The sequence below is a fragment of the Mobula hypostoma genome, chromosome 13 (assembly GCF_963921235.1).
Source record: "Mobula hypostoma chromosome 13, sMobHyp1.1, whole genome shotgun sequence".
In the NCBI taxonomy this organism is placed as follows: Eukaryota; Metazoa; Chordata; class Chondrichthyes; order Myliobatiformes; family Myliobatidae; genus Mobula; species Mobula hypostoma.
The window spans coordinates 47,371,032-47,391,083 of record NC_086109.1 but is presented as its reverse complement, the minus strand read 5'-3'; the positions used below and the strand labels follow the sequence as shown (position 1 = coordinate 47,391,083).

General features: G+C 42.1%; 1 protein-coding gene across 3 annotated transcripts in view; it reads right to left on the bottom strand.

The window, feature by feature from the left end:
- Window positions 1-20,052, bottom strand: part of LOC134355951 (SAM pointed domain-containing Ets transcription factor) — an 86,543-nt gene that overhangs the window by 21,639 nt on the left and 44,852 nt on the right. For all 3 annotated transcript variants that reach the window (XM_063066491.1, XM_063066493.1, XM_063066494.1), the window contains exon 3: window positions 15,800-15,997. In XM_063066491.1, the coding sequence (XP_062922561.1) occupies window positions 15,800-15,997 (198 nt within the window). The remainder of the gene's footprint in view (window positions 1-15,799; window positions 15,998-20,052) is intronic.

The window sequence follows — 20,052 nt, the reverse complement described above, 5'->3', positions numbered from 1 at the left end:
ATTTGCTTCCTGGGTGATAATCTGTGTGAGCTGAGCTGAATGACCCCTTCTATGTATAAGTATAATATCAGTTTAAGTATAAGTATATTAATTTCAGAACTACTCATTGACGAAGTTTAGGAAATCTACAGAAACCGGCCACACATGATTTGGATTGTATGACATTTTGGAAAAAGGTCTCCCAATTATGCCTGGTGCTTCAATGTCAGTTATCTAGTGGGTTACCTACTGCTCTAGTAAGAGGCAGCTCATGTGCTCTGGTGCAAAGTTGTTTACATTCTACAGCGATCCCCAGACAAAGATTGCCTACTAAACTCTCCGCATTGCCTACACTGAGTTGCTCCCATTGCCTAAGATAATGCTGTACACTTTCATGTCACGCTTCTTGAAATCACACCCAGAAAAATGCAGGAACTCGGCAAGAAATGATAACTGTTTATTCCCCTCCATAGGTGCTGTCTGAGTTGTTGAGGCCCTCCAGCATTTTGGATGTGTCTCTCAAGATTTCCAGCATCTGCTGAATTTTTTGAGTCTATGTTTCTTGAAATAGCTGCTTTATTTTCTACAGTGCAAGAACCAGGTAGAAATAGTGTTTGAATTCCTGAATCTTCTCCACTGTTAAGTAAATTAATACCCGACCAAAAGCTTCATGACCAGTTTCAGGCTGGATTCCCATTTCATAGAAAAGGTACAGCATGGAAAAAGGCTCTTTGGCCCATTGCCTTTGCCAACCCATTTCCTCTAATCCTACATTAATCTTTTCTTAAAATTCTCACAACATTCTCAACGACCCCTTCCTATACACCAGGGGCAATTTACAGTGGTCAATTAAACTTCCAATCTTCACATCATTGGGAGGAAACCAAAGCACCATGAAGAAACCCATAGGAAGAACGTGTAGCCTCTACAGAGACAGTTTCCAAGGTCAGGACTGAGCCCTTGTCACTGTTGCTGTAAGGCACCGGCCTTAATGGCGTTCAAGAAACTCAGAGTCATACAACATGGAAGCAAGCTCTTCAGTCCACAGAATCCGTGCTGAGCTTCCATGGGTCCCAGGAGCCAAGATATCCACTGACTTGTAACATTCTGCATTAAGAAATTTTCCTCATCCCATTTCTCACTAGTTAAATCATGTGCCCTTGCTCCACAGTCTCCAGCAGGAGGGAAGAGCTTCTCTAGATCTGTCCCATTGATCAGAATCTCTCATTTGCTTCTTACAGTTATGAATTCCAGTTAGCATTTGCCAGTGTCATTTACTTTCTTCTCACAGGATGATCACTGCTTCCCTCGAATAAATCTAAGGATTTGCAGTTTAGTTGAGTCCAGGCTGTCACAATACTGCAGGTGAATTCTCACCACAGCCTGCACAGCTTCAGAAGGATTTTGCTATTTTGACAATAAACCAACATAAAGCAGATCTCTATAAACTCTGTCTACTTCTCACTACCTCAGTAAAGCAGCTAACATAATCAACCCCACCCCCCCCAAACCTGGTCATTCTTTGTTCTTCCCTCTTCCATCAGGCAAGAGATACAAAAACGACTGGCTCAAGGACAGGCTGTTGGCCTGCTGCTTTAAGACTAGTGAACTTTTCTCAAGTACGATAGGATGGACTCTTGACCTCACAACTGACCTTGTTATGACCTTGCACCTTATTGTTTACCTGCACTGTACTTTCTCAGTAGACATTACACTTTATTCTGCATTGTTATTGTTTTATCTTGTTCTACCACAATGTTCGGTATAATGATTTGATCTCTATGAACAGTATACAAGACAAGCTTTTCACTGTATCTCGATACACATGACACCAATAATAAATCAAGTCCAATCCTATTTTAATACCATTTGCCTTCTAATTGTTAGCCTACCTAAAAAGGGAAATGGAAGAATTGAATGCATCCAGACGAGATTCACCTGGCTAATTCCTGAGATGAGAGGCTCGACAGCTTGAGTCAGTATTCCTTGGAGTTTAGTAAATAAGTGGTAATTTTATTTAAATATCTAAGATGCAGGGTAGGGGTTGAGATGTTTGCACTGCAGGGAGAGTCACAAACAACAGGACATGGCTACATAATAATCACTTAAAACCCAGGTGTGTGGACAATTCTTCTCCCAGAACATCGTGAATCTCTGGAATTTCCTTGTCACAACCATGGATTCGACAACGCATCAGATTCACAATTGGGCTTGTGAATATGCACGTGTCAGCTAATTATTGTTTCATTGTGATAGTATTTAACTCCATTCACTCCATTGTAGTGTTGGTCAAGACTTGAACCCAGGACACAGCTACACTTTGTTATCTGCATTCCGCCTTGCCTGAGAAATCGGACTGTCGAGTCAACTGACTCTGAAGACTAGCGATATTCGTTTTATTCTTAGTTGTTCTTTTCAGCCGCAGTGTAGGCTTCGTTTTCCATTTGAGTAGTTTAGTCAACAGCCCTGTTTGGCCTAGCATTTATTGTTTTCTTTTTCCCTTTAACATAGTTCGCACTAAAGTCTGTGAAATATCGACCCACTTCAGTGTCTCTCACTCCGCACTTGGGCCGTATCCGAACCTGGTGACATTTCTGTTCCCCAAGGGTGGTGGATGCAAATAGTTAGATATTTTTAAGGTGGAGATAAGCTTTTGAAAGGTTGAGGTCAATGGCAACTGGCACAGGAGACAAGCTAGGACCAGCACGGACTGATCAGGATCATATTGAAAGGCGGGACAGGCTTGGTTTACTAGTCCTGCTCCTTGTTTCTTGTGATCTTGAAACTGTATGTTTATTTCCTGTGTCTCAACATCCTGCTGTATATAAACGTTTAATGGTAAATTTGCATTTAGTAAATATTCTATGTCCTCTCACAACTTCCACTCATCTACCTTCCCCCTCACCTGGACTCACCTATCACCTGCCAGCTCTTCCCCCATCTTCTTATTCTGGCTCCTGCCCCTTTCTTTTCTAGTTCCAAAGCACTGACTGTCCATTGATGATGCCTGACACGTTGAGTTCCTCCAGAATTTGTGTGTTGCTCATTTTCAGTGTTTGCGGATTGTCTTCTTTCAGCTTTACCTTTCTTCTCACAGAAGGATTCCATTTCATTTTTTTATATCCACCCCTTCTTGCACACTTACTTCCCTTTGCAAAGACTAGTCATTCTCCTCAAAGCTGACTTTCCCACATTACCTACTGCAATATAGGAGGCCATTTGGCCCATCAGGTCTATGCTAACTTTCAACAGAACAATGGTCCACACATTCCCCCCATCCTATTTGCCCTGCAGTTTTCCCACCTATTTGCCTTCAATTCCCTTTGATTCTTTTACCACTTATTAAACCAAAGAGTAATATATAGTAGCCATTTAGCCTTTGGAATGTGGGACAAAAACTAAAGCTGCCTTTGATTAAAGGGCAGATGTTCAAAATCTACACAAACAGCTCCTTAGGTCAGCATTGAACCCAGGTTCCTGGAGCTCAGAGTGCTGATGGCTGGGGTTGAGCATTGCTACAGATGGGTTTCACACCCAGTTTGGGAATTTTACTCGCAGAATTTAGTGCGAAGTAACTTGCTCTCCCTGGTGTGAGGTTGTTCACAGAGCACTGCTGCATACAGTATTCGCATTGTCGTGTGTAAGCAAAGTTACTCACACTGTTTAGTGCCAAGTTGCAAGCTTCTCCCACTGAGGTTGGAAAGTTACACAGACTGCTGGCTGCGAGGAAGCTCACACTTGGTTTAAAACCGAGCATGCCTCACATGCTGTGGTATTAAGGATCATAGAGTCATATGGAGATACAACATAGAAATAGGCCCCTCGGCCCACACACTACATAGTCATAGTCATAGTCATACTGTATTGATCCCGGGGGAAATTGGTTTTCGTTACAGTTGCACCATAAATAATAGATAGTAATGGAACCATAATAGTTAAATAGTAATATGTAAATTATGCCAGTAAGTTATGAAATAAATCCAGGACCAGCCTATTGGCTCAGGGTGTCTGACCCTCCAAGGGAGGAGTTGTAAAGTTTGATGGCCACAGGCAGGAATGACTTCCTATGACGCTCTGTGTTGCATCTCGGTGGAATGAGTCTCTGGCTGAATGTACTCCTGTGTCCACCCAGTGCAGTATGTAGTGGATGGGAGACATTGACCAAGATGGCATGCAACTTGGACAGCATACTCTTTTCAGACACCACCGTGAGAGAGTCCAGTTCCATCCCCACAACATCACTGGCCTTACGGATGAGTTTGTTGATTCTGTTGGTGTCTGTTACCCTCAGCCTGCAATAACCTATTTAAGCTAATGCTACATTCATCTTTTTTTTCTCCCCATATTTTCATCAACTTTCCCCCAGTTCTAACACTCACCTGCACATTAGGGGCAATTTACAGTGCTCAGTCAACCTACTTTCCTCTACATCTTTGGGATGTGGGAAGAAAACAAAGCACCCAGAGGAATCTCACTTGATCACAGAAAGAACGTGCAAGCTCCGCTCAGACCGAACCTGAGGTCAGAATTGGACCAAGATCCCTGTTGCTGTGAGGTGACAGCTCCTTACTAGCTGCACGGTTGTGCCACCCCATATGCATGCTGTTTAAAGGTTCAAAGGTTCATTTATTATCGAAGTATATAACTCTGAAATTCTTCCTCTCCAGATAACCACGAAACCAAGGAAGAAAACAGCGACACAAACATCAACCCCCAAATCCCCTTCCCCCACATAAAAAAACAACAAAAATGGAACAGGAACATCGACCCCCTAAATCACCTTTCACCACACAAAAAAGTGAGAAAGATCAGGCAAAAAACACAGAATATACAAAACTATAAGACTGAAGAAAAAGTCCATAGTCCATAGTACATTCGCTGTTATAAACTCACCCTTCTTCCTTCAGGAGTATGTGAAAATTCTTGACTACGTATGGTGTATAATCATTCACATCCCGTGGTGTAAAGGTACTCCTAATGTCTAATGTAAAAGTGCTTGCACTTCCTGGCTACACAATTGCTCATAATACATTGACAATCTTTTCACTTTCCTAGAGCACATTCTCTCATGCTCCTCATAAATTTCAAAGTGCAATGTGAATATAAAAATTATTATCTGTATAATACATAACTACCACCAATCTTTCAGCAATGTAGGAGTCTATAAAGAAGGATGGGAACCAGAGTGAAGGAACTCAGGAAAGGACGGATGGTAAAAAAGCAAAGATAGCGTGCAGTCAAACTGTCAGGTAGGGCAGGCAGATGATCGGACAAAATTGCAGCCAGCAGGGTGAGCATCAGTGCATTAGGGATGCAGAATCAAAAGAGGTAGCTCAGTGCATGGAGTATAAAAAATAAGATCAATGATCTTGTTGCACTTTTACAGATTTCCGGTTATGATGTAGTGGCCATCACTAAATCATGGCTGAAGGAAGGTTGTAGCTGGGAGCTGAATGTCCAAGGTTACACATTGTATTGGAAGTATAGAAGGTAGGCACAGGGGGTGGCATGGATCTACTGGTAAAGAATGGCATCAAATCATCAGAAAGATGTGACATAGGATAGGAGATAGGATTCACAAATATGTTTAATCCTTGTGGGTTGAGTTAAGAAACTGCAAGGGTAAAATGACCCTGATGACAGTTATATCCAGGCCTCCAAACAATAGGTGGGATATGGACAACAAATTACAATGGGAAATAGAAAAAGTATGTCAAAATAGCAAAGTTATGATAGTCATGGGAGATTTTAACATGCAGGTGGATTGGGAAAATCAGGTTGGTGATAGATCTCAAAAGAGTGAATTTGTAGAATGCCTATGAGATGGCTTTATAGAGCCTTATGTTGTTGAGACTACTAGGGGATCAGCTATATTGGATTGGGTGTTACATAATGAACTGGAGCCAAATAGGGAGCTTAAGGTAAAGGAACCCTTAGGAGACTGAGTGATCGCAATATGATTGAGTTCAACTTGAAATCTGATAGGGAGAAAGTAAAGTCTGACATAGCAGTATTCAGTGGAGTGAAGGAAATTACAGTGGTATGAGAGAGGAGTTGGCCGAAGTAAATTGGAAGGAGAAGCTGGCAGGGATGACAGCAGAGCAGCAATGGCTTGAAGTTCTGGAAAAATGGGAAAGGTGCAGGATAGATGTATTCCAAAAAGAAAGAAATACTCAAATGGCAAAATAGTGCAACCGTGGCTGACAAGGGAAGTCAAAGCTAACGTAAAAGCAAAAGGTGGGCATACATCAAAGGAAAAATTAGCAGTAAAATAGAGGGTTGGGAAGCTTTTAAGAACCTACAGAAAGCAACTAAAAGAATCATGAGGAGGAAAAAGATAAAATATGAAAGCAAGCTAGCAAACAATATCAAGGTGGACAGAACAAGCTTTTTCAAGTATGTTAAAAATAAAAGAGAGATGAGAGTCGATATAGGAACGTTAGAAAATGAGGCTGGAGAAATAATAATGGGATACAAGGAGATGGCAGATGAACTGAATGAGTATTTTGCATCAGTCTTCACTGTGGAAGACATTAATAATGTGCCAGATGTTAAAGCATGTGAGGGAAGAGAAGAGAGTGCAATTACTATTACAAGGGAGAAAGTGCTCAAAAAGCTGAAGGTACATAAGTCACCCGGACCAGATGAACTGCACACTGGGGTTCTGAAAGAGGTAGCAGTAGAGATTGTGGAGACATTAGTAATGGTCTTTCAAGAATCATTGGACTCTGGCATGGTCCTGGAGCACTGGAAAATTGCAAACATCATTCCACTCTTTAAGAAAGGAGGGAGACAACAGAAAAGGAATTATAGACCTGTTAGCCTAACCACGGTGATTGAGAAAATGTTGGAGTCAATTGTTAAGGATGATGTTATGGAGTACTTAGTGATACCAGACAAGATAGGACAAAGGCAGCATGGTTTCCTTAAGGGAAAATCTTGCCTGATGAACCTGGTTGAATTCTTTGAGGAGATTACAAGTAGGATAGATAAAGGAGATTTTGTATATTTAGACTTTCAGAAGGCCTTTGACAAGGTGCTACACATGAGGCTGCTTACCAAGTTAAGAGACCATGGTATTACAGGAAAGTTACTGGTATGGTTAGAGAATTGGCTGATTGTTAAGAGGCAGTGACTGGGAATAAAAGGATTCTTTACTGGTTGGCTGCCAATGACTGATGATGTTCCGCAGGGGTCGGTGTTGGGACCACTTCTTTTTATGCTATATATCAATGATTTAGATGATGGAATAGATGGCTTTGTTGTCAGGTTTTGCAGATGATACGAAGATTGGTGAAAGGGCAGGTAGTTCTGAGGAAACAGAAAGGCTGCAGAAGGACTTAGACAGATTAGGAGAATGGGCAAGAAAGTGGCAAATGAAATACAATGTTGGAAATTGCATGGTCATGTACTTTGGTAGAAGAAATAAATGTGTAGACTAGTTTCTAAATGAGGAGAAAATCCAAAAATCTGAGATGTGAAGGTTAATTTAGAGATTGAGTCAGCAGTGAGGAAGGCAAATGCAATGTTAGCATCCATTTCAAAAGTTTTTGTATACAAGAGCAGGGAGGTGATACTGAGGCTTTTCAGGCACTGGTGAGGTCTTACCTTGCGTATTGTGAACAGTTTTGTGCTCCTTGTCTAAGAAAAGATGCAATGGCATTGGAGAGAGTTCAGAGGAGGTTCACAAGGATGATTCTGGGAATGAAAGGGTTATCGTTTGAGGAACATTTGATGTCTCTGGGCTTGTACTCACTGGAATTTAGAAGAATGGGGGGATCTTATTGAAACCTTTTGAGTGTTGAAAGGCCTAGACAGAGTAGATATGGAAAGGATGTTTCCCATGGTGGGTAGTCTAGGACAAGTGGGCAATGTCTCAGGATAGATGGGTGTCCATTTAAAGCAGACATGTGGAGAACTTTCTTTAGCCAGAGAGTGGTGAACTTGTGGAATTTGCTACCACACGCAGCTGTGGAGGCCAGGTCGTTGGGTGTACTTAAGGCAGAGTTTGATAGGTTCTTGATTGGCCCCGGCATCGAAGGTTACGGGGAGAAGGGCGGGGAGTAGGGCTGAGGAGGGGAAAAAGGATCAGCCATAATTGAATCGATGGGCCAAATGTCCTAATTCTGCTCCTATGTATCTTGGTCTAAACAGAATTCATAAATAGGTCTCTTGCAGTTATTCTTAGTGTAAAGTTGCTTACACTACTGCAACTTCTGACAATGTACAGAAGGTGATCAACTACACAGTCTGTTGGTTCCAGCGCCAGCTTCTTCACTGAATTTGAGGTCATCTCGCACCATCAGTTCTCAGTGTTGTAGCTTGATTTATAAAACAATGGAGTGGTCAATTTGACTCTCTGAGTAATGCCAGCCCTGTGAGCCGTACCCCATTACATACAGCACTTTAAATTATTCCATGCCATTTTCTACCAAAATGCATTATGTTTTGATGAAATTAAAAAAAAAACATAATTCATACTATTCAGAACAAATGTGTGGGAACCAGTATAATTCAGTATAATTCCAAGATTCATCTCATTGAACCCTTTACCAGTATTAGAACTTGCAATAGTTAGGAACAAGTTAAGGTTTTCTCACTGGAATAAGAGGAGTTAGAAAAAATTATTTGGGTTAGCAAATAGGGACAAGTATTTTAGCTGGTCATCGAACAAGTTTGTGAAAATGAAAGTATTACAGAAAGAGTTGGGAGGAGGGTAATAAGAGGTTGCTGGGCAATGATAGCCAAAATTCATGAAGATGGGGAGATGTCCATCTCCATCCCTCCCTACTCCATCTGCCTCCATCTGTATATGAGCCTGTCTTCACTTGGATCCACTTATTGCTTGCCAGCTCCTGCCTAACTCTCACCAGCTCTTAATATTGACCATCTCCTCTTTACTGCAGGATCTCAACTCAAAAGGCCGCCAATCCCATTTTCTCAACAAATGCTGCTGAGTTCCTTCAGCAGTTTGCTTTTTGCTTTACAAAAGAAGCACTTAATTTGGGTTAAAACTGAGCATATAAAAGGTCACCTTTTAACATGCTACCATCAAGGAGGAGGTACAGGAGCCTGAAGACCCACACTCAACATTTTAGAAACAGTTTCTTCCCCTCCGCCATCAGACTTCTGAACGGACAGTGAACCAACCCAATGAAGACTACCTCATGTTTTTTGCTCTCTTTTTGCACTACTTAAGTAATTTAAATATACACATATATATATATTTCTTACTATAATTTATAGTTTTTCTTATTATGTATCGCATTGTACTGATACCACAAAACAACAATCTTCATAACGTATGCCCATTATATTACACCTGATTCTGATTGATGTTCTTGGTAGTCCTTGTCAATTCTCAAATCTGACCTTCCTTTGTTATGAATGTTAATTGATTAGTTTGCCCATCACCATTTGTAACTACATAAGAATATAACAAATAGGACCAAGAGTTGACCAGCCAACCCTACAAACCTGCTCTGCTGATTATCAAACTTGTAGCTGATCTCGGTGTCATTTACAAAATCACATCCTTTGATTTCCTTCAGATCTGTAAGCCTATCAATCTCTGTTTTGAATGAGCTAGGTAACTGAGTCTCCATATGCACCGGGGCAGAGAGTTCTAAAGATTCATCCCCATTTGAATGAGGAAAACCCTCTTCATCTTATTCCTAATTGCCATATCAGGCATCCAAGCACCATCCTTGGGGTATTGCACTAGTCACAGCGAGCCAACCTGAGAATGATCCTTTTGTTTCCACACTTTGCTTCTATATCCATGTAAGTACATTGCCCACTATTCCACATACTCTCACCATGTTGACCACCTTCTTTCATCAAAAGCCTTTCAAAAATCCACACTCACGAGTCCCCCCGATCTATTGTGCGTCACAAAGAGCTCCAGTGGATGATTCAAACATGAGTTATCTGCCCTTAATCCATTTTGACTATGCCCAATCCTATTATTCTTTCCAAGGTGGTTTAGAGCAAAGTCTTTTATAGATTTCAGCATTTTCCCTACCCCCGACATTAGACTAACAGAAATTTCCTGTCTGCTCTCCCTCTCCTTTCTTCAATGAGGTGGGGTGAGTCACTCTTTTTTTTCCACAAACTAATGAATGATTCCAGAAACAGTTGAACTCTCTGAGATGATAATCGGAACATCCAACACTCTGGAATTCTGGGGCGCAAATCACCAGGTGTGTCAAATTTATCAGCTTTCACCAACTTCCATGGAACTTTTTTCTGAATTCCTTAGATGTGTAACTTTCCAACCTCCTCAGATTTTACATATTCTTCTTCCAGAGACAAAAGATATTTCTCAGCCAATTTCTCATTTCCTTTTAGAAAATCTCATCCCACTTATTTGACTTTTTTCCCTATGTATAAAATATGTTACCATTTATTTTTAATTCCTTACAAACTGATACCAACTTTAGTACAACTGTTAGAATATCTAATACATAGTCACTATGCACAGCATGGATCTGGGGTTATGGCTCAGTACTCAGAATGCTAGAGGACCTCAGCACGTGTCAGTAACTTACTCATACATTCTAACATGGCTTGCTTTGTCAATATCTTGATTTTCCTTTGCTGAGTTCTAAAATACTTCCAATCCACGGACTTACTGCTAATTCCAGTATCCTTTAAAAAAAACACCTTCTTTGGAATAATACCATCTTTAATTTTCCTTGGCAGACACAGTTCAAACATTTTTCCTATCAGATAATTTTTTTGCCCTAGAAACATATCTCTTTTGCATTATTTCTTTAAGTACTAATCATTACTAGATGCCATACTAGATCTAGTGTTAGGTAATGAACCAGGTTAAGTCATAGATCTCTCAGTGGGTGAGCATCTGGGGAACAGTGACCACCACTCCCTGGCCTTTACCAATATCATGGAAAAGGATAGAATCAGAGAGGACAGGAAAATTTTTAATTGGGGAAGGGAAAATTATGAGACTATAAGGCTAGAACTTGCGGGTGTGAATTGGGATGATGTTTTTGCAGGGAAATGTACTATAGACATGTGGTCGATGTTTAGGGATCTCTTACAGGATGTTAGCAATAAATTTGTCCCAGTGAAGAAGATAAAGAATGGTAGGGTGAAGGAACCATGGCTGACAAGTGAGGTGGAAAATCTAATCAGGTGGAAGAAGGCAGCATACATGAGGTTTAGGAAGCAAGGATCAGATGAATCTATTGAGGAATATAGGGAAGCAAGAAAGGAGCTTAAGAAGGGACTGAGAAGAGCAAGAAGGGGGCATGAGAAGGCCTTGGCGAGTAGGGTAAAGGAAAATCCCAAGGCATTCTTCAATTATGTGAAGAACAAAAGGATGTCAGGAGTGAAGGTAGGACCGATTAGAGATAAAGGTGGGAAGATGTGCCTGGAGGCTGTGGATGTGAACGAGGTCCTCAATGAATACTTCTCTTCAGTATTTACCAATGAGAGGGAACTTGATGATGGTGAGGACAATATGAGTGAGGTTGATGTTCTGGAGCATGTTGATATTAAGGGAGAGGAGGCATTGGAGTTGTTAAAATACATTAGGATGGATAAGTCCCCAGGGCCTGACAGAATATTCCCCAGGCTGCTCCACGAGGCGAGGGAGGAGATTGCTGAGCCTTTGGCTAGGATCTTTATGTCCTCATTGTCCACAGGAATGGTAGCAGAGGATTAGAGGGAGGTGAATGTTGTCCCTTTGTTCAAAAAAGGTAGTAGGGATAGTCCGGGTAATTATAGGTCAGTGAGCCTTACGTCTCTGGTGGGAAAGCTGTTGGAAAAGATTCTTAGAGATAGGATCTATGGGCATTTAGAGAATCATGGTCTGATCAGGGACATTCAGCATGGCTTTGTGAAGGGCAGATCATGTCTAACAAGCCTGATAGAGTTCTTTGAGGAGGTGACGAGGCATATAGATGAGGGTAGTGCAGTAGACATGATCTACATGGATTTTAGTACGGCATTTGACAAGGTGCAGGATCAGTTCATTCCAAAGAGAAAGAAAGATCCTAAGGGGAGTAAGGGGAGGCCATGGCTGACAAGGGAAGTAATGGAGAGTATATAAAAAAAAAAGAGAAGAAGTATAACATAGCAAAGACGAGTGGGAAGCTGGAGGATTGGGAAACTTTTAAAGAGCAACAGAAGGTAACTAAAAAGGCAATACGCAGAGAAAAAATGAGGTACAAAGGTAAACTAGCCAAGAATATAAAGGAGGATAGTAAAAACTTCTTTAGGTATGTGAAAAGGAAAAAAATAGTTAAGACCAAAATTGGGCCCTTGAAGACAGAAACGGGTGAGTTTATTATAGGGAACAAGGAAATGGCAGACGAGTTGAACAGGTACTTTGGATCTGTCTTCACTAGGGAAGACACAAACAATCTCCCAGATATAATAGTGGCCAAAGGACCTAGGGTAATGGATGAACTGAAGGAAATTTATATTAGGCAGGAAATGGTGTTGGATAGACTGTTGGGTCTGAAGGCTGATAAGTCCCCGGGACCTGATGGTCTGCATCCCAGGGTACTTAAGGAGGTGGCTTTAGAAATCGTGGACGCTTTGGTAATCATTTTCCAATATTCTATAGATTCAGGATCAGTTCCTGTGGATTGGAGGGTGGCTAATGTTGTCCCTTTATTCAAGAAGGGAGGAAGAGAGAAAACAGGGAATTATAGACCGGTTAGCCTGACATCGGTGGTGGGAAAGAAGCTGAAATCAATTATAAAAGATGAAATTATGACACATCTGGATAGCAGTAACAGGATCAGTCCGAGTCAGCATGGATTTATGAAGGGGAAATCGTGCTTGACCAATCTTCTGGAATTTTTTGAGGATGTAATTATGAAAATGGACAAGGGAGAGCCAGTGGATGTAGTGTACCTGGACTTTCAGAAAGCCTTTGATAAAGTCCCACATAGGAGATTAGTGGGCAAATTTAGGGCACATGGTATTGGGGGCAGAGTACTGACATGGATTGAAAATTGGCTGGCTGACAGAAAACAAAGAGTAGCGATTAACGGATCCCTTTTGGAATGGCAGGCGGTGACCAGTGGGGTACTGCAGGGTTCAGTGCTGGGACCGCAGCTATTTACAATATATATTAATGATTTAGATGAGGAAATTAAAAGTAACATTAGCAAATTTGCCGATGACACAAAGCTGGGTAGCAGTGGGAAATGTGAGGGGGATGTTACAAGAATGCAGGGTGACTTGGACAGGCTGGGTGAATGGGCAGAAGCAGTTTAATGTGGATAAATGTGAGGTTATCCACTTTGGTGGTAAGAACGGGAAGGCAGATTATTATCTAAATGGAGTCAAGTTAGGAAAAGGGGAAGTACAATGAGATCTAGGTGTTCTTGTACATCAGTCACTGAAAGCAAGCATGCAAGTACAGCAGGCAGTGAAGAAAGCTAATGGCATGCTGGCCTTCATGACAAGGGGAATTGAGTATATGAGCAAAGAGGTCCTTCTGCAGCTGTACAGGGCCCTGGTGAGACCACACCTGGAGTAATGTGTGCAGTTTTGGTCTCCAAATTTGAGGAAGAACATTCTTGCTATTGAGGGAGTGCAGCATAGGTTCACAAGGTTAATTCCCGGGATGGCGGGACTGTCATATGTTGAAAGATTGGAACGACTGGGCTTGTATACTCTGGAATTTAGGAGGGTGAGAGGGGATCTTATTGAAATATATAAGATTATTAAGGGATTGGACACACTGGAGGCAGGAAGCATGTTCCTGCTGATGGGTGAGTCCAGAACCAGAGGCCACAGTTTAAGAATAAGGGGTAGGCCATCTAGAACAGAGTTGAGGAAAAACTTTTTCACCCAGAGAGTGGTGGATATATGGAATGCTCTGCCCCAGAAGGCTGTGGAGGCCAAGTCTCTGGATGATTTCAAGAAAGAGATGGATAGAGCTCTTAAAGATAGCGGAATCAAAGGTTATGGGGATAAGGCAGGAACTGGGTACTGATTGTGAATGATCAGCCATGATCACAGTGAATGGTGGTGCTGGCTCAAAGGGACGAATGGCCTACTCCTGAACCTATTGTCTATTGTTCCACACGGTAGGGTTATTCAGAAAGCCAGAAGGCATGGGATCCAGGGAAGTTTGGCCAGGTGGATTCAGAATTGGCTTGCCTGCAGAAAGCAGAGGGTCGTGGTGGAGGGAGTGCCTTCGGATTGGAGGGTTGTGACTGGTGGTGTCCCACAAGGATCGGTTCTGGGACCTCTATTTTTCGCGATTTTTATTAACGACCTGGATGTGAGGGTAGAAGGGTGGGTTGGCAAGTTTGCAGATGACACAAAGGTTGGTGGTGTTGTGGATAGTGTAGAGGATTGTCGAACATTGCAGAGAGACATTGATAAGATGCAGAAGTGGGCTGAGAAGTGGCAGATGGAGTTCAACCCGGAGAAGTGTGAGGTGGTACACTTTGGGAGGACAAACTCCAAGGCAGAGTACAAAGTAAATGGCAGTGGCGGTAATGCACCATTAAGCTGGGTGCCAACCTCCGTAAAACAAGACACAGACAGAAAGTAAATGGCAGGATACTTGGTAGTGTGGAGGAGCAGAAGAATCTGGGGGTACATGTCCACAGTTCTCTGAAAGTTGCCTCACAGGTAGACAGGGTAGTTAAGAAAGCTTATGGGGTGTTAGCTTTCATAAGCCGAGGGATAGAGTTTAAGAGTCACGGGGTATTGATGCAGCTCTATAAAACTCTGGTTCAGCCACACTTGGAGTACTGTGTCCAGTTCTGGTCACCTCACTGTAGGAAGGATGTGGAAGCATTGGAAAAGGTACAGAGGAGATTTACCAGGATGCTGCCTGGTTTAGAGAGTATGCATTATGATCAGAGATTAAGGGAGCTAGGGCTTTACTCTCTGGAGAGAAGGAGGATGAAAGGAGACATGATAGAGGTATACAAGATATTAAGAGGAATAGATAGAATGGACAGCCAGTGCCTCTTCCCCAGGGCACCACTGTTCAATACAAGAGGACATGGCTTTAAGGTAAGGGGTGGGAAGTTCAAGGGGGATATTAGAGGAAGTTTTTTACTCAGAGAGTGGTTGATGCGTGAAGGCAGATACACAAGTGAAATTTAAGAGACTACTGGACAGGTATATGGAGGAATTTAAGGTGGGGGGTTATATGGGAGGCAGGGTTTAATGGTCAGCACAACATTGTGGGCCAAAGAGCCTGTACTGTGCTGTACTGCTCTGTGTTCTATGTTCTATTATTTAAGCACTATATTACCTTTCAATTAGTTCTCCAAATCAACTACAGTGCCTTCATTGTCTTCTTTGTTTGGATTTAAGACACTACTTTTGGATTGATCGATATCGCTGTTGAACTCAGCGTCAAACTCTAACATATTATGGTTATTGTTTCCCAACAGCTTCTTTACAACAAACTTATCTTTCAAGTCTTTCTCGTTGAATGAAAGAAGATCTAGAAGTTTTCCCGGTAGGTTCCTCATCTAATTGGCCCAGAAAATCTCCTTGTATACACGTCAGGAATTATCTTTCTTCTTATTTCAGTAAATTGAATTCTGGTAAGTGACTGAACTCCATGTAGTTCAAAATAAAATTGGGGCAATTAGAGTAAAAAAATCGATCATATGATTGTCAGTGTTTCCGAAGGCCCTTTTAGAACAAGATTATCTATCAACTAGTTTTCCCTATCAGATTTTTCAACTTATTGACCCAAGGAAGCAGCATGTGTACCCTCCAGGAATTATCTCATTATAACAAATGTGATTGGCAGGTGGGGTAGGTGCTTGCCAAATCCTGCTTTTCAGTTAACATGGGTACATACCGGATTTCCAGATGTCTAGGTGTGCATATAAAATATCACCGCACATCGGAGACCTCTGCCTGAACTCCTCTTCCGACATGGAGCAAAGTTCCTTCCCACTGAGATCTTGGAAGGATTTTCCAATCTGTGGCAGTCGGTACTGATGCTCAGTCCATAAAATCCATTTCTGGACATTTCCTACACTCCACTCCATTGGGTCTGAAAACAAGCAAATCAGTGGAGTTAATTGCTAGAACCATATCAATCCAAGGTAATGGCAAGATGAGATGAGTGACTAGAGAGTGTACATAATTCTCTAAATCTAAAGGGAACATTATATTTACATAAAATATGTGATTTAAGTTTGTTTCTTGTTTTGCATATTCACTAAACAATTAAAAAGATTAACGGGTTCCTCCCATGCACCAAAGACCTACTGGTTAGTAGGTTAATTGTACATTGCCCTGCGATTGGAGTTGGGTTAATTGGATGGGTTGCTGGGCAGCGTGGCTTAGAGGGTGGGATGGGCCTGTTTCATTCTGTATCGCTAAATAAATAAAGTAAGGATGTGATAGTATGGGTTGTAGTGTACAATATCATAACACCATTGACAGCATGGGTCATAGTGTACAATATCATAACACTAGACTTACTACCATAGTGGACAATATCATAACACCAGACTTACTACTGTAGTGTAAAATATAATAACACCATTGACTTGCTACCATAGTGTACAATATCATAACACCATTGACTTGCTACCATAGTGTACAATATCATAACACCAATTATTTGCTATCATAGTGTACAATATCATAACCCCAGACTTACTACCATTGACTTGCTACCATATTGTACAATATCATACCACCATTGACTTGCTACCTTAGTGAACAATATCATAACACCAGACTTGCTGCCACAGTCTACAATATCATACCACCATTGACTTGCTACCATATTGTACAATATCATAACACCATCGACTTGCTATCATAGTGTACAATATCATACCACCATTGACTTGCTATCATTGTGTGCAATATAATAACACCAATGATTTGCTACCATTGTGTGCAATATCGGAACACTAGGCTTACTACCATAGTCTACAATATCATAACACCATTGACTTGCTATCATAGTGTACAATATCATAACACCAATGACTTGCTATCATAGTGTACAATATCATAACACTAGACTTACCACCATAGTGTACAATATCATAACACCAATGATTTGCTACCATAGTGTACAATATCATACCACCATTGACTTGCTACCATATTGTACAATATCATAACACCAACGACTTGCTACCATAGTGTACAATATCATAACACCATTGACTTACTATCATAGTGTACAATTATCACAACACAAGATTTGCTAATTTGCCTGCAAATGCCAGCTCACTTTTTCTTCTACCGATTAAGCACATGGAAAGACTATCTTCCCACTTTCTCAGTGTTTGGGGTTCTCAGTAAGTGGTGGCTGGAATATTACTTGTTTTGAAAGCAAGATGCCCACCGGTACTCAACAGGATGGGCTGGGGAAGGAGGAAGAAGGTGGTCTTTGTATTTCTGGAAAAACATTCAAGAAAAAGTGATAGAATCACAATAAACTATTGATCATAATCATATGATAATTCCTGAAATACAGATAATTTTCCTAAATTTGCAAACACATGTCTCCTCTAGCTGTTTAAAAATGGAAAAACAAAGAAAAATCTGCAGATGCTAGAATTTCAAGCAACACACATAAACGTTGCTGGTGAACGCAGCAGGCCAGGCAGCATCTCTAGGAAGAGGTACAGTTGACGTTTCGGGCCGAGACCCTTCATCAGGACTAACTGAAAGAAGAGCTAGTAAGAGATTTGAAAGTGGGAGGGGGAGGGGGAGATCCAAAATGATAAGAGAAGACAGGAGGGGGAGGGATGGAGCGAAGAGCTGGACAGTTGATTGGCAAAAGGGATATGAGAGGATCATGGGACGGGAGACCTAGGGAGAAAGAAAGGGGAGGAAGCCCAGAGGATGCCACCACTAAGCACATCTTTCCCTCCCCCCCCCCCGCTTTCCGCAGGGATCACTCCCTACGTGACTCCCTTGTCCATTCGTCCCTCCCCACCGATCTCCCTCCCGGCACTTATCCTTGTAAGTGGAACAAGTGCGACACATGCCCTTACACTTCCTCCCTCACTACCATTCAGGGCCCCAGACAGTCCTTCCAGGTGAGGCGACACTTTACCTGTGAGTCAACTGGGGCGATATACTGCGTCCGGTGCTCCCGATGCGGCCTTCTATATATTGGCAAGACCCGACGCAGACTGGGAGACCGTTTTGCTGAACACCTACGCTCTGTCCGCCAGAGAAAGCAGGATCTCCCAGTGGCCACACATTTTAATTCCACATCCATTCCCATTCTGATATGTCTATCCATGGCCTCCTGTACTGTGAAGATGGAGCCACATTCAGGTTGGAGGAACAACACCTTATATTCCTTCTGGGTAGCCTCCAACCTGATAGCATGAACAATGACTTCTCTAACTTCCATTAACGCCCCACCTCCCCCTCGTACCCCATCCGTTATTGCCCATCCTCTGGGCTTCCCCCCTCCCCCTTTCTTCCTCTCTAGGCCTCCCATCCCATGATCCTCTCATATCCCTTTTGCCAATCAACTGTCCAGCTCTTGGCTCCATCCCTCCCCCTCCTGTCTTCTCCTATCAATTTGCATCTACCCCTCCCCCTCCCACTTTCAAATCTCTTACTATCTTTTCTTTCAGTTAGTCCTGATGAAGGGTCTCAGCCAGAAACGTCAACTGTACCTCTTCCTGGAGATGCTGCCTGGCCTGCTGCGTTCCACCAGCGGCTTTTATGTGTGTTTCTCCTCTAGCTGTGTTGGTTATCAGTCCTCTCCTTGAAGGGTTAGTAATTAGTTCAGAATCTTAAATGCAACGACTTTAGCAGTCATTCCACTGCAATATTGAAGTGTCTTTGGAATGAGAAGATGAGTCTTCACCAGGAGAAGTAAAGGGATTAGGAGGTTAATGCAGGGTTCCCCTGAGGCCATTTCCGTCAGCAACAAGTATACCTCTTTGGATCCCAAGGTATTCTATACATACATCAAGAGCAAGAGGATAACTAGGGAGATGGTAGGACCAATCAAGGAGAAAGAACAGAATATTTGCTTGGATGTAGAGAATGTGAGTCTAAGAATCTCTGAAGCATAAAATAGTGCCATGTTCGGCAGCATCCAGATCCAGGTTTGCTCATCACGATAACTAACATGAATGCTAACAGTATTCAATATTTATATTCAATATAATGATTTCAGCAAGCATGCAGTGTTTACTGACTTACTGCTTCTGTGAATGACTGACACCAGTAAAAAGCCAGCTGCTTATATCCTTCAAAGATTAGAAAAGAAACTCCCAGTATTTCTCACAATACTTCCCACAGATTAGCCTTCTAATACTGGGGAAACTCTGCTCTCCTTCTCAGGATAAGATTAGAAAAGAAACTCCCAGTATTTCTCACAATAGTTCCCACAGATTAGCCTTCGAATACTGGGGAAACTCTGCTCTCCCCCTCAGGATAAGATTAGAAAAGAAACTCCCAGTATTTCTCACAATAGTTCCCACAGATTAGCCTTCGAATACTGGGGAAACTCTGCTCTCCCTCTCGGGATAAGATTAGAGAAGAAACTCCCAGTATTTCTCACAATAGTTCCCACAGATTAGCCTTCGAATACTGGGGAAACTCTGCTCTCCCTCTCGGGATAAGATTAGAGAAGAAACTCCCAGTATTTCTCACAATAGTTCCCACAGATTAGCCTTCGAATACTGGGGAAACTCTGCTCTCCCTCTCGGGATAAGCTGCTCCTCTGCCAATTTCTGAGCTTGTCTCCAAGTCCAGAGCTGAACCTAATATTTCAGTGAGGCTTGGCTGGCCTGGAGAGAATTGGCACGATTTCGTAGCTGACACTATAGAGGAGCATGCCTTTAAGTTACTGACACTGTTTAGCAGTGGCTGAACTTGGTCACTGACTGAATTTGAGCAGGGACACATTCAGTAATGGCTTTTCACACCACTGGTGTTGCATCAGAAGTCTTGGTACAGCAGTTGAAGAGAAGGAGACTCTTCAGGGATGTGGTCCTGATCCAAACGCATACACAGAAGAAAATCACAACCAGGAGTCAGGCCCTAAGGAACCACATGCAGAGATACAGAAATGGCCTAATGAGGCTGTTCAAGCTCACCTTTAACTAC